Below are 13,872 nucleotides of genomic sequence, written 5' to 3'. Positions count from 1 at the left end.
CAGACCAGGTTGAGGACTCTGAACTTTCTTCTGCAGATCAGGAGATTACTGATCCTGAGGCTGACAAACAACCCATAGCACAACCTCCAGGGCCTGTAGAGCCAGAACCTGACTCACAGATGTCTTATTCTCACAGATGCCTTCCGCTGAGCCTGAAAAAACAAATGTCCCCCCCAGTACCTCACCGGGCAGGAGGCTGTGTCTTCAGGCCAGAAGGTTGGCCCTTTAAGAATCTTAAGTGCTCACCAAAAGGGGTGGAGCCTGGGAGAGATGCAGGTGGAAGCTCTAAATGGCTTTCAGTCTTTGTCAGAGCAAGTTGTTCACTCGGAACTCTCCATGGTACTGCAATCCTGACCTGCCACACACTGCTTTACAGGACAGAGTTTCAAAAGTAGTTTGAATCCCTTCTGTTTTTCAGGGAGAAATGTAAAAAAAATATTTCCGTGTATGCCCTAGATCTCAGATTTGTTGAATCTTGGTTGTGATATTCAACAAAAACAACCCCAGCACCTACTTGAGCCCACCCTAACCCACAGTTTTTTATAAGAACTAATAGAAATGAATGAGAAAGAAAGGCAGTTCAGAGTGAAGTGAAAGAACAAGAGAAGAAAGGCTGGCAACCCAAATGGAAGTGCATGATTGAAACAAATAAATGCACAAAGGAAAAATGTCAGTAGTATTTCTTCTATTATAAGACACTCTTCGCATGCTGCGCTCTGGCATTCTTTCTGTCAATAGCAAAAGAGCTGCAAGGCCTCCAGTACTGAAGAATTGATCTCTTTTCCATTCTGGAAAGCATCTGCAAGGATTGAATGTTGCCCAGAGCCAAATGCTTAAAGGAAAACAATGAAAGTTGATTTAACACAACATACAGCTCCTTTGGTCCAAACCTGAAAAATACCTGGTGTTTTGGACTACCCAACAGAATAAGCTAAAGACTAAAAAGAGACTGGGATTGCTCTTTGTCTTTACATTTGCCATTTCAGAGTGGTTATATAGATTGCTAGGTTACTGCTCTGAGGAAGATGCTTGTGATATCAAAAGCAATTATGTCACAATGAGGGATAAATGTGAAATGGTAAGTGGGAGGATAGCTACTGTCTTGAAAAGAGAAGCCACAGGTAAATTGTGAGCTCATTTCCCCCCCCCCTTATATTGTACAAAGGCAGTCCTTCCTAAAATAACAATAAAATGAAATGAAATGAAAAGAAAAGAAAAGAGTAATTCTCTTTCACAGTAGGTGTTCTAGTTTATTGACAAGTAAAGGAGAATCTCTTTCATATACTTTCTGTTGTGTCTGGCAAAGTGTCGAAGCTTCATTTTGTGCATTCAGTTAATAGTTACATATCTGTGTTACTGTCAAAAGTTAAGAGCAATTTTAGGCAATTTGTGTGGCACCTAGGACTTGTGGGGACTATGATGCCAATTTCAGTTCCTAATTAATTTTATTTCATTTTGTAATTTTCACCTTGCTTTAGAAGTGTGATTTCTTTAATTTATCCCCTTCCTTTTTAATGTATGCTATCAAATACTTCAGGAAATGTTTGTCTGCTTCTGGCAAAAAGCTCTGAAGCCAAGTGTCCTGTGAAAGCCAATGCTGCATTCATACAGATGAAGCAGCTTACTTAACAAAAATTGCACTTGGACTTTCAATTCAGATTCTGAAGTTTCCCCAATTCCTCTTAGCATTTCATTTTGGGCTTCCAATATCATTGCCTACTATTACGCTTGAACAGAAGTTCTCAAACTATGGTCTGCGAGTGACTGAGGGAGAAAGGCAATGTCATGCTCTTCTGATGGTTATGTTGGCGCAAGCATTGTAGCTTGTGAAACAGAATAATCCCCCTCCCCCTCCTCCTCCTCCTGCATGCTATTCTGGGGATTCTCCCAATTCTTCCTGAGCTAATGGGGGTGGGAGGGGGGAGAGAAGTCCTTGCATAGGGCTTTCATGGACAAGTCTAGAAGATTCATCTAGGTGGTTTGATAATAACATCAGTAATATCTTTACTTGGTCTTGTACTTGGTAATTTTTTTTCTAACAACAGAGATTGAGGCTGTTTTGAGTAGAGCTCAATTTATCAAGCAGGCTAATGTGATTTTGGCCTAGGGCCATTGGTTTTCATAGCCAGTTTTGACAATTATGACTATGCCAAATGAAAAAAGTTTATAAGTGGTCTGCTGAGACGCCTAGTCATTTTGAAGTCATCCATGAGGGAAGAACTATGCCCATGGCAGTAACTCCTTCCCTCCGTTTCCAGCATAGACCCAATTTGACATTGGAGCTGAACAGTTACTATCAAGAAAGGTGAGTCAGGCAGAAGGGAGCAGTATTTTGGGATGTCAGTAACACCTAAACACCTGAAAATACTACAAAAAAGGCACAGTTCCTTCCACTACATGACAGAAACAACTTATGATGCTTTGTATGCCAGGGAAGGGGGAAAACAAAGCTGGCTGCTTCTACCTGAACAAACTAAACTGAAGAGAAGAGGTATTGACATCTTATGGCACAAGAAACCTACAAGTGAATTTCTTTTATCAGTACATTTCCCTGATGAGGAACTTCCAAGTGTTGTGTGCTCAAATTTAGTTGGCACTTTAGTTCTAAAGTAGGAGTCCTGCAAGACATTTTTACTTGTATAGGTTAATGGATTGAGACAGGTTCCACCTAACTTGTAATCTGTAGGGTGTTCAGTTCAACTGGGAAGTCTTTTCAATGTCTAATCTCTTTTTACTGCTTCAATTTTTCAGTGCTCTCAGCTGCCCATATTCTGAGATAAATCTGAGCAAAGAACATATCCTTTCAGACCGCTTAAGTGGAGAGATGCCTCAGAGTATTCCGCCTCTGCATTGGAACCGGAAGCTAGAAGCAAATGAAAGATCTGCGTCTCCTGTAATCAGGTAACTGACAGAATTTTCCTTTATATGTAGCTTATAGTGCTTGCAGACTTAGATCAAATGCTAACCTTTCGGCACCTGCCAAAATCATTGTTTAGGCAAACCTACCCAGAATGCTTAGAAATGCTGATTTGAATTTTAATATTTTAATTTTCTGTATATTTTAAAGTATTGCAATTTTTCTTGATTTGAATCTTTTATCTTTTTAGAGGGGGTTTTTCTTACATTCAAATTATATATAATTTTTATGAACTAAATAATATACAGATTACTTTTTTCAATTAGAGCAAAATCAGATATCTGGTTAACATTTACATAATTTCAATTTTATTTATAATAACACAGAATAGTAAATAGATTTCAACCCCTATTTGAAATATTTGTATCATCTCCAGGTTCGGATCCTATTTTCTCCCTTTGAATGGAAGCTCCTGCCAATCATAGAAGGAAATGTACTCATGGAGGGATCCCTTTCCACTTATGGAAAAACCTCTGTGAGCCCAACTGTCCTTCCATGAATGCAGGTTTGATTCTGGAGTTGGGGTGCAAATAAATCCCAAAAAGAGATTTCCATATTTGTGTGCAATTGTATTTTCTAAATAGGAATCCATCTCAAATTGTAAAGATCTGAATAGCAGATAAGGAAGTTTTGTATGGTATTTTCCTACTGCATGGTGTTCAGCTTGCTATTAATTCTTCGATTCTTTGATTAATTTTGACATGAATGTGGGATTTTGAAAGCTTGTCCTTTTATTTTAAATCAGTAATAGAAAATGTCCCAGTCCCATTGTCCTAAAATCTTCAGCTCATCTCCATTCATCAAAGCAGGAAGACACAGAGGTGAAACCTCTTTGCAAAAAGCCTCTAATGTTTGATGTCAAAGAAAAGAACTACAGGTATCCTTTCAAATATGTTTAAAATAAAGAATACTCCAGCTCTGATGCTCATCATCCTAGTGCCAGTAATTGCTTTCCTGAATTAAGTGCTTTGTGCAGGTGTCCTACTTGTTAGATGCACCATGTCATATAAATGATGCACTCTGTTACTGGAAGTTAGGGGATTAGGAATGCTTACTTGCGCTTGGCAAATAAGCTGGTGATTATGATTCAGTGAAGAGAGTGTTCCATGCATCATAGCAGATTGACACTTCAAGATCTCTCCTTTTGGACAAAACAGTGGCAGCTGCCTCATGGTGGGCAGGTCTTTTGTACCAGGGGTCAAACTTGTAGTATCCTGCCCAGATAACACTAATGCTGTGCTGATCAACATGATCAGGCATGCACAAGAGCATTTCTGATGCAAATATTCAGGCTAAGAATAAGCATCTCAAGCATACTGTCTCAAGTGGTTTTTTGAGTGCTTGGTGAGTCAAGGTTGTCCTAGCTGTCAAGAGTTGAGTACTTTTTCTATTGAACAGGGGGAGCGAAAGGTATCTAGTTTAGATATAGGCCACATTGCTTTCTTCTGTGCTGTTTCTATAGAAACTAGAATGCCATAACTGAAACTAGCCCAGCAAAGCATTGCACTAAGAAAATATTAACTTTGGTGTATGTGCGACATACTTTTTGGAAGCATATTGTTAAAACATTGTATTGGAATTGAGTACATGATTAGAAGTAGTAGGTTCTCATGGTACTAACTGATGTAATGAATTAAAAGTTTTATCCAGCTGTGTTCCTCCACTGTTTGGTTCAGCAGAAATTCAGGTTCAGCTGCATGTGAAAAATGAGGCAGTTTTTGCTGATTTTTGTATACACACCCAAACGGGGGTGGGATTGCTGTACAGGGTTAGGGAACCCTTTGGAACAGTGTGGCAGGTGCCCAGGGGGCTGCAGGAGAAAGGAAGAAGCTACAGAAGCCACCTCTTCCTCCTTCCTGCTCATGAAAGCCTCTGATTGATCTAATTGCCTTTTGTAAGCAGATCAATACAACCCCAGTTTTTGAAGAAGTCTGTACAAATTATCACTGCAGTTATAGAGCACAATTATAACACAAGCACCAGCTGCTGTGCCTTTGCCTAGGGAAGAATTATAGCCATAGTTTGTGTAGTGTTGACACAAATTCTATATTGCCCACATGAATAACTCCCAGAAATATTACTGTCTATTTGCCTATCTATTTTTCTTTCCATTTTGTCCTGTTTACTATGCACCAGGCTATCACATTTTACCATCTTTAAGGCTGATATCTTTCTCTTGTTCCTGGGTTTAGGAAACTGACAGATCTTACAATGCCCACAAAGTCAGTTTGCAGAAATATTGTTACTAGTCTTCTGTTTAGACTTTTTCCCCCAATGAATCTGGGGACACTTTTCAACTTCCTACTAAATAGGGGACTGATTTGTAAATCCGGGGACTGTCCCCAGGAAACGGGGACATCTGGTAACCTTAGTCTATCAGACATGTAGAGGCTGCTGTTTTTATTGATAATTGTATTGTGTATCATGTTGTTAAAATAAAAAACATGAAATAATCTCACTGTAGCATTAACCAATAATGCCCAGTGCTTCTGACATATATAAAGCAGATAAGAGAAATCTTCCTTTCATGGAGATTGTATTCTCCATATTTAGAGATACACAAGTTTTTAATTTCCTTTTTAAAAGAAATGTTAACTAGTATCTTTTTTATCCATAGAAATGCATTCACCACCTTTGCAGCAGATATAGATATTTATGGCTTTAATTAAAAACAGAGCTTATATAAAAAAGGAAGAAAACAGTACTGTTATGTTACACCACCAGATGCTTGTGGGGAAAGGATCTTTGCCTAAGGACCATAGTGTGGTGTTTGTTGTCTTGCTACAGTACAATGGGATACCCCAAATATAACACTTAACATATCATTTTCACAACAGCCCTATTATTAAGTGGCTGCTGATAACATGTGAACAGGGACAATGCACTCTGTTCAGAAAAGTTAATTACATGCAGTTGATATTTCACAGTAGTGTTTAGGTTATGGAAGCTTTCTATTTAATTAAGAATCAATTAAATCCCCAGAAACCTAGATAAAATTATTTTTCTGTAATTAGAATAGCCAAACACTTACTTTTCAATATGAGCATCGCCATATCAAGAAGAACAAAACAACCAGAAACAAACACACAGTTTCCTGTGATTATTAATGGAATTCTGTAAATCAGCGAGAGGAGCTGTTGCAGGAAAAAAATCTGTTGATAGGTTCATTTCCAAACATCATTATGTCATTTCAAGCTTCATTACATCACTCACTGCAGTTTCTTTATCACTTTTACTATTTACTCTCCTACTGTAATATTTTCTCTGGACAAAATGCATGTATTGTGGCACTCTTCCCCCGTCGCAACCAGGCAGGATACGTGTTGGACAGACCAGGCTCCTTCACCTACAGACTATTTTCATCAACATGTCTGTGTGACGTATTTTGTGTCAAATCTGTCTGCTTTTGTGAAATGCCCAGACCAGCAGCGAAACAGGAAAATCTTAGGCACAACCTCCCCCCACCATAAAAAATTGTTTAATTGTTAAAAAAAACCACAACCCTCAAAGTGGTTTATAACCTTGCACACATTAAAAAGAATCCCATTTTAATCACGGGGTTCTTCAAGGGTTCTACTGCCCTGTGGTGAGTTTTTCCATGCTAATGGCGAGTGTGTGTGAACCACTATTCCGTTTTACATATTCTTTATTGTGGATTAATTCTTTCACCGCATCCTGTAGCACTGAATTAAATTGTAAGGATGGATGGGACAGTGCTTCACCGCTGATAAATGTAGTCGTACGCTATTCATGGCAGTTGTTTGTTGTTTTAATTGAATTGCGTTTTCTCCAGACCTTATTAGTTATTTTCTGTGGCTGCCTGAATTGCATCATGCTCAAGGATGTCCCCCTCCAGTAATGCACTTCTATATAAGCCATTTGCATTTCTGTGTTAAAATAGCAGGCAGGTGTTATTTGACAGATGACAAAGGAAATACTCATAAAAGTGACTTCCATTTCTGTCAACTTTCTATAAAAAGTTAATCGCCTATGATAGCTACTGAAGATAATAGAGAAATGTCGGTTATTTTCTGTGTTTCAGCACAGTAATCCAGCAATTACACTCTGGTTGCTTCCTTCTGTAGTATTTCTTAAATTAAAGCTGAGGCAAAGATCTCCCTCCCTGGTACATTTTATGCCCCCAAGAACCCTGCCAGATGGTTGGTTGGCTTCAGTCTGTCTCAGGAGACAATGGAAACCCCTGTCAGAATATATATGGGTCTCCATTTCTTGTTGTAGAATATTCCATGCAAAGGTGACAGGAATGGTTTGTTGTACTCTGTAGCATCTTGAAAATTAATCGATTTATTTATTTAATCAATTAATTAGGGGATGCCAGGCAACTAAGGATTTTGCAAAGAAAGATGGCTGCGCAGGCAGGAAGATGGAAAATGAAGAGTCATCTCTAAATGAATCCAAAGGTACTATCTCATGTTATACCTGCCAATGTACAGGATTTTTTGAATGCCACAAATTAATGGTTTAAGCTCACATTTATGGATTATGTCCCCGGTCGCCATGGCCAGTCAGATCTGAACCAAATAATTCAGCCTGCAGTTTTAAAACTTGCTTGTATTTTTTGTGTTTTTGTTTCCTTTTATTTACAGATACCAAGGAATCCAATAACAGGAGTTCCCATCCTCAGCCAGTTATTTTGACCTCGAAGTTGACAATCCCAGCCTTTCCATTGCGATGGGAACAGCAGAGTAAGCTCCTTCCTACTGTGGCTGGAATCCCTGCCAGTAAAGTTTCCAAGTGGAGCACAGATGAGGTGTGTTCCTAGTGCAATTCTTGCTAGACGTGAACTGAAGCAGACTTCACTTGATCATGTCGTCTTTGTGGGTTATAGCTCTATTTTGTACAGAACACAATATTGTACAGCCATACCTCGGGTTACAGATTTTTCAGGTTGCATTTCTTCAGGTTACAGACCGCCGAAACCCGGAAGCTTTGCACATGCGCAGAAGCGGCGAATCGCAACCCATGTGTGCGCAGACGCACAGCTGCGGGTTGCGAACGCTGTGGATTGTGAATGTGCATCCCTCATGGATCACGTTCGCAACCCGAGCGTCCACTGTATAGTTTATTGCTTATTTGTTTATTGCTGATTATGTATTTATTTTTAATGTAACATGGTTCCTTTTAAGTTTAGTAAGCTATTTGAGGGGTTTTTTTAAGTAGGATAATAGTAAATAATAGGTGAATCCTTAAAAAAACCCTTTTTTGATGTAGCATATAATAGATCAATTCTAAAAACTATGCTCATGTAGCTCTGTTACATAAAATAAACCTTTCTGTCTTTATCAGAAAGTGGACTGTATCTAAACTCCTTTAAGAGGAATCATACTTTAAAGACAACTTGTTTTGCCTTACGGTAGAGGCAGATGGTTCTTATAACCAATGCAGATGGTGACTTTGTTCTGTCCTCCTGATTTTGTTCTTCTGGCTATACTGAGTTCCAATTTATTGTAGAGCTTCATTTTTCTAAAATACTCGCTTAGGGCAGTGTTAGAACAGATCATAGGGAAAACAGTGAGTGTCGTCTTAGGGCACAGATGGGAAACCTGCAGCCCTCCAGATATTGTTGGATTCTTTAACTTCCCATCATTGCTCACCACCACCTGATTCTACCCCACCCTCTTCTAAGCTACAGACCTCGATTACATAAACAGGGGCTATACAGGCAAAATTGGAAAGAGTGAAGGCCACCTCCTGTGGTGGGGAGCTTCATTATATTAAAATCAGCTGGAATAAAGACATGCAGTGATGAGATCCAGTTTTTTTGCGAGGAAGCCACTGGGAGGACTCCCCAATCTCTCAGTTATCTATGGCCATTGTAGCATCTTTTTCTCTTCCTCCATACAAATGAGTGAATGCCATGCTAATGGAGCTCTTGTGTGAGGGTGGGGAAAAGGGGGTCAATGTTTCTAAACCCCGGGGCCATTTTTTTAAAAAAAATTATCCAAGTTTTTCTAATATTTTTCAGAACTGTGTTAATTTCCAAGCTAATGGGGCTGGGGCCTTCAAAGAATGTGCTTGTTGTTAATTGCTAGGCAAGATCACAGTATTTTTTTGCACCCTCCTGTGGATAAACATCCATTGATTTTATGTGTTGTTAAAATTCAGGTGTCAGAATTCATACGGAGTTTGCCAGGCTGTGAGGAACATGGCAAGGTGTTCAAAGATGAAGTGAGTATAACAAATCTGTTGTTTCTCTGATCAAGAATTATTATTTAAATGCATAAAGGAGGCCAAATACTGGTTTAGGGCATATTCCTGAAGGCATTATTTGATCCTGGTTTCAACTGAAATCAGATTTGTTTTCTGAGAGCCAGCTAAAGCCATTGTAACACTGGTACCTTGGTTTTCAAACGTAATCTGTTCCGGAAGACCGTTCGAGTTCGGAAATGTTCGAAAACCAAGGTGCAAAGTGTGGTCTGCAAATTTAATAGAGAAAATTGAGAAAAACACAATGGTACCTCAGTGGAAGCCGTTCGACTTCTGAGGTGCGTTCAAAAACAGAAGCATTTACTTGCGGGTTTACGGCGTTCGAAAACTAAGGTACCACTGTATCTTAAATTATTATTAAAATTTAGAGTTCTTCCTAAATGTCTAAAGTTATTAATAATGGAAATTTTCTCCTTTTCCCCCCAAGCAAATTGATGGAGAAGCTTTCCTTCTAATGACCCAAACAGATATAGTAAAAATAATGAGCATTAAGCTAGGACCAGCCCTAAAGATCTTCAACTCTATCCTGATGTTCAAGGCTGCCGATAAGAACTCGCACAATGAACTCTGATGGAAAAGTGACTACAGGGCAGCTCTCTCCATTGCAGCTCATGTTTTATTCATAGCACAAAGACTCCAAAGGATCATCAAGGAGGAACTCTCCAAGGCGAAAAGTCAGAGTGGATGGAGTGTTGATTTTCTCCAAGAGCCTGAGCAAACTAACACTTCTGGGAAGTGCTTAAGCTTTTTAGTAAGATGCTCTTACAAAAGAGTGGGTACTTAATGTTTACTGGCTGATGGCTCTAATTTTCCCACAACTAGCCATCCTTAATTTTATCGGGGATCCATTAACTAAGTTAACATATTAAAATTATGGAAATACTATCCTTTTCCAAGGAGACACAAAATACACACTTCATGAATTTACTTCTTCACCAATGAATTCCTTTGTATCGTTTCATCATTTTCATTAAAAAAAAAATTGTTCGCAGTTTAAAATAAGTGGACTACAGTTAATGAAGACTGTTAACAAGTCGTCTTAGTTTCACACAGCAGCTCAAATTTAATACTTTGCTGTGTACAATGAAGCTGATTGATTTATTCTGTTGTATTGAAAACATTGCTGGAGACCAATGCTATGTTTTTTTGTTTTTGTTTTTTTGCATGATTAAAGAAGTTTAATGAATATTTCCACCAGCATATTTAGTATTAAGTTATTAAAACAAGAACTAACCAACAAAAGTAAAATTCAGGATTTATATAATTGTTTTATGCTGCATTATAATATTTAGTCCACAAATCTAAGACGAAAGATAGAAATTAAATTCTAGAACTAAAATCTCCAATTCCTTGGGGAATTTAAAAATCTATTTGAGCAGGAATAATGCATTACCCTCAGTAATTTAAAGATAGCAAGAGATAGGACAAGAGATAGGGAAAAGCCCAAGCAGACAGTCAAGTAAAATTTATGTTACAGCTAAAAGGAATTTTTCACTTGTAAAAGTCCAGTTGTCTTGTGACTTGCGCTTGCGGCACAAGAGAAAAGAAATACGAAGCAGGGGTGTTATGAATTAGATTGCATTGTTCCAACAAGCCACAATACGTACTCAAGGTTTGTTGTTGGCTTACCGACTGATTTATTGGAGCATAAGAAACCATTGGATGTAATGCTAAGTCAGGGATCATGGCTCTCTTCTTTTGTGTGCTAGCACACAGACTAGATACAGACTAGAAAGGCCCCTTCGTGATAAACCAGAGTAATAGTTTACTCTGATGTGCAAATGAGACTACTGAGTGTGCTTTAGAAGTGTAGAATTTGGTACTGGAGCCCGTTAATATCTGTTAACAGAGTGTTAATAGAGAGAGAGTATTTCTAACCTCCACGCTTCAACAAGTGAGCAGTGTGTGGTATTCTCACAAGCTAAGAGAGTGGAAAGAGAAGCTTTGCTATGGTTCAGTCCTCTGGTAACATCTGTAAACAACTAGATGATGGGGTTACTTACATTGCCACATGGCTGGCTAAATTAGTGTGGGAAGTAAGCATGTCATTTTTCACACATGGTATATATTTTCATGTTAGCTAGATAGGCAAGGGATCATCTCACGTTGTACATGCACTATCGTTCTCTTACTTTTATACTTCCCTTACTTCTATACTATACTTCTATACTTCTAGAAATAAAAGTGGTTCCAATGGCTTGGGCAACATGAACCTCCCATTCTTGCCCCATTATGATTATTTTTAATGGCTCTCCTGAGGAATGTTTCTTTTAAGTCAAGGTAGAACTGCACAATCATCTAGCATGGATGCATCAGATACAGAGTCAACACGTTTAAAATTAAAATGCATTTGTCACAGGACCATAGGTAGTTATTTAAAATCAAGTTGCATTACATTTTTATGAACACTGTTAGGAAATAACAAAGTTATGAAACTAGAGGGACAGGATATTCATGGAAACATTAAAAACAACCCACATCCCATTCGAGTTGGGTGTTAAGAATATGAGTATTTGGCAGAAGATAGTTGCTATAAAAGCAAATGTTCATAAAACATCTATGGTAACTTTTTTTTTTTTTTTGAAGGAGCAAGATTATACTAAAAAGTGCACTTAAATCAATCAAAATGGCAAATGATAAAACCAGGAATTACTTGCAAGTGGATTCTGCCCCAAAGTCACATTAAGTAATATTCAGTATTGGTGGTTGTTGTTTAGTCGTTTAGTCGTGTCTGACGCTTCGTGACCCCATGGACCAGAGCACGCCAGGCAGTATTCGCATTTTTCCCAGTTTACTTGATTTTTGCTGAAAGGAACTGCGGACACTTGACTTCAAAGATGAAGGACTCCAAAAAGTGAAGTGTATTGTACAGTCTTTTGGGGTATGGAATGCCAAAGACATGGTAGGAAGCCAGCAGGGCAGCGAGGGCCATTGTACAATCATCCAGCTGGGCCAATTTCTCCTTCTCCACGTATAGGGAACACTCACACACGTTTACATCAAATGGGTATTTTACTTCTAGTACTGGTGTTGACACTTTCACCTGGTTTTAAAAAATAGAAGTCTATGCATAAAATTCATGGGATTTCTTGTATTAACTAAAAAGAAAGTAACAGGTGGATCATCATTCTCTCAAAACTGTCTTTTAAACCAGTAATGAGAGTTCAAGTTGAACGAAAACAGACAATATAAGATCATTAGTAAATAAGAATTGAAGCTGCTGACCCCAGTTTGGCTCTTACTACCTGGGCTACTTTCCTTCCAGGAAAGCACTCCAATGCCTGACAAAATCAAGACATAAAAGAAAAAACGTTTTGCTTGTTATCAACCATTATCAATGGTATCTCCAAATATATTGTTGCAATGTTGCATAAAGACAAACGAGTACATGTGGATTTTTTAAAAAAATTGTTGTCCGGCCTCCCACCATATAATTCGTTATCTACATACCTCCTCATTCACAGCAGCAAGCAAAGAGGAATCCTCTCCAAAAACATCTGGCAAAAGTAAACATGTGGCAGTAATCTTCATATCTACCAAAAGTGAAGAACAATTACAGGGCAGTAGGATTAACAGCCAGAAGAAGCAAGTGTTTTAATAGGCAGTTGCGTTCAAAGCAGAATGCTCTATATTTGGATGTTTTTTCCACTCTTGACAATAATTTATTAGGGTTTCTTCACACACACATTAGTTACCTTTCCAAGAAACATTCAGCATCTCAAGCATGAGTAATTAACCTTCCTTTTTCAGTTAATAAGCCATTTATATTCGATGTAGGATCTGTCCCATAGTGCATTGAAAGCAAACAGCCATTTCTCAGTGCACTTAAGGAAAATGTTTGCTTAGCTTCTATTATACAAAGTATCTTGCCCATTAACTGCTTTAAAACCAGACACAACAGGCTATACCAACATGTCCGAATGTCATCTTCCATGTACTGCTTCAGATTCTTCTGCAGAGCAACAATAACTGGGCTATTCTTCACCACATTCAACGTCAGTATGTCCTCGGAATACGCTTCCAAAATCTCAGCTGTTTTCTTGTAAATGTCTTTGTGTGTTAAAAGATGATATTCTTTAAAAAGCTAAAGGGGGAAAGGAAAGCAATTTAGATAATCCAACTGAGAAAATGTGTTAAATTACAATTTAAAGAGCACACAAGTGGAAGTATGCACTGATGCAGGACCCGATCACGAGCACGCTCTCCTTTGCAGCGTTACTGGGGTTTCAGAATCATAGAAGCACGGCTGCTTCCAACTGTGGAGCCAGAGCAATAGCCATCATGACTAGCGGTCATATTTTTCTTGGATCACAAGATACAGGGTGTGATTTGCTGTCAAAACCTCCGAATAAGTTACAGAAGTGCCTTCTTTGCCACGAACATAGAAATGCCTATGCGCACTCGTGTTCTGTCATGAAATATAAGGTTGTTACTAAGAAAACACCCATTACCTGATAAGGACACTTCAGAAAGGGGAATAGCATGAGAATTTCTTTGAAAGGCTTCCTCTCTTTATTGATCATCTTCCTTCTTATTTCTAAAGTCTTGGTCATCCTGTTGTCCACTTCTACCCAATTTCTCTCAGTTTTCATATATTCTTCCTTAAACCAGCTGATATGTTCATTTATCTCGACATCAAGGTCTTCGTTGTAAATGTTTTTAACCTGTTAAAATTGTCAGTTATTTTGTAGAGTGCATTTTTACAAAAGAGAAAAGGAATAGACTTG

At 38.4% G+C, this 13,872-nt stretch overlaps 2 protein-coding genes across 15 annotated transcripts in view; one reads left to right on the top strand and one right to left on the bottom strand.

Annotated features, from left to right (window-relative positions):
- L3MBTL3 (L3MBTL histone methyl-lysine binding protein 3) overlaps positions 1-10,345 on the top strand; it is a 56,643-nt gene extending 46,298 nt beyond the window's left edge. For 10 of the 12 annotated variants that reach the window (XM_082216092.1, XM_082216090.1, XM_082216094.1 and 7 more), the window contains exons 17-22: positions 2,752-2,901; positions 3,663-3,794; positions 7,247-7,338; positions 7,525-7,688; positions 9,044-9,106; positions 9,573-10,345. In XM_082216092.1, the coding sequence (XP_082072218.1) occupies positions 2,752-2,901; positions 3,663-3,794; positions 7,247-7,338; positions 7,525-7,688; positions 9,044-9,106; positions 9,573-9,716 (745 nt within the window). In that variant the 3' untranslated portion in view covers positions 9,717-10,345. The remainder of the gene's footprint in view (positions 1-2,751; positions 2,902-3,662; positions 3,795-7,246; positions 7,339-7,524; positions 7,689-9,043; positions 9,107-9,572) is intronic. The other 2 variants (XM_082216088.1, XM_082216091.1) reach the window with 2 other exon arrangements.
- SAMD3 (sterile alpha motif domain containing 3) overlaps positions 7,652-13,872 on the bottom strand; it is a 46,975-nt gene continuing 40,754 nt past the window's right edge. For 2 of the 3 annotated variants that reach the window (XM_082216129.1, XM_082216130.1), the window contains exons 8-11: positions 13,597-13,809; positions 13,058-13,229; positions 12,596-12,678; positions 11,924-12,188 (exon numbers count right to left, since the gene is read on the bottom strand). In XM_082216129.1, coding sequence (XP_082072255.1) covers positions 11,937-12,188; positions 12,596-12,678; positions 13,058-13,229; positions 13,597-13,809 — 720 coding nt within the window. In that variant the 3' untranslated portion in view covers positions 11,924-11,936. Of the gene's footprint in view, positions 7,769-11,923; positions 12,189-12,595; positions 12,679-13,057; positions 13,230-13,596; positions 13,810-13,872 lie in introns of those variants that run through there. The other variant, XM_082216131.1, reaches the window with a different exon arrangement.

Source organism: Podarcis vaucheri (assembly GCF_965113315.1).
Source record: "Podarcis vaucheri genome assembly, chromosome: 3".
Lineage (NCBI taxonomy): Eukaryota > Metazoa > Chordata > Lepidosauria > Squamata > Lacertidae > Podarcis > Podarcis vaucheri.
Note: the sequence above shows the minus strand (reverse complement) of the source record. Positions and strands in the feature narration are given on the sequence as shown.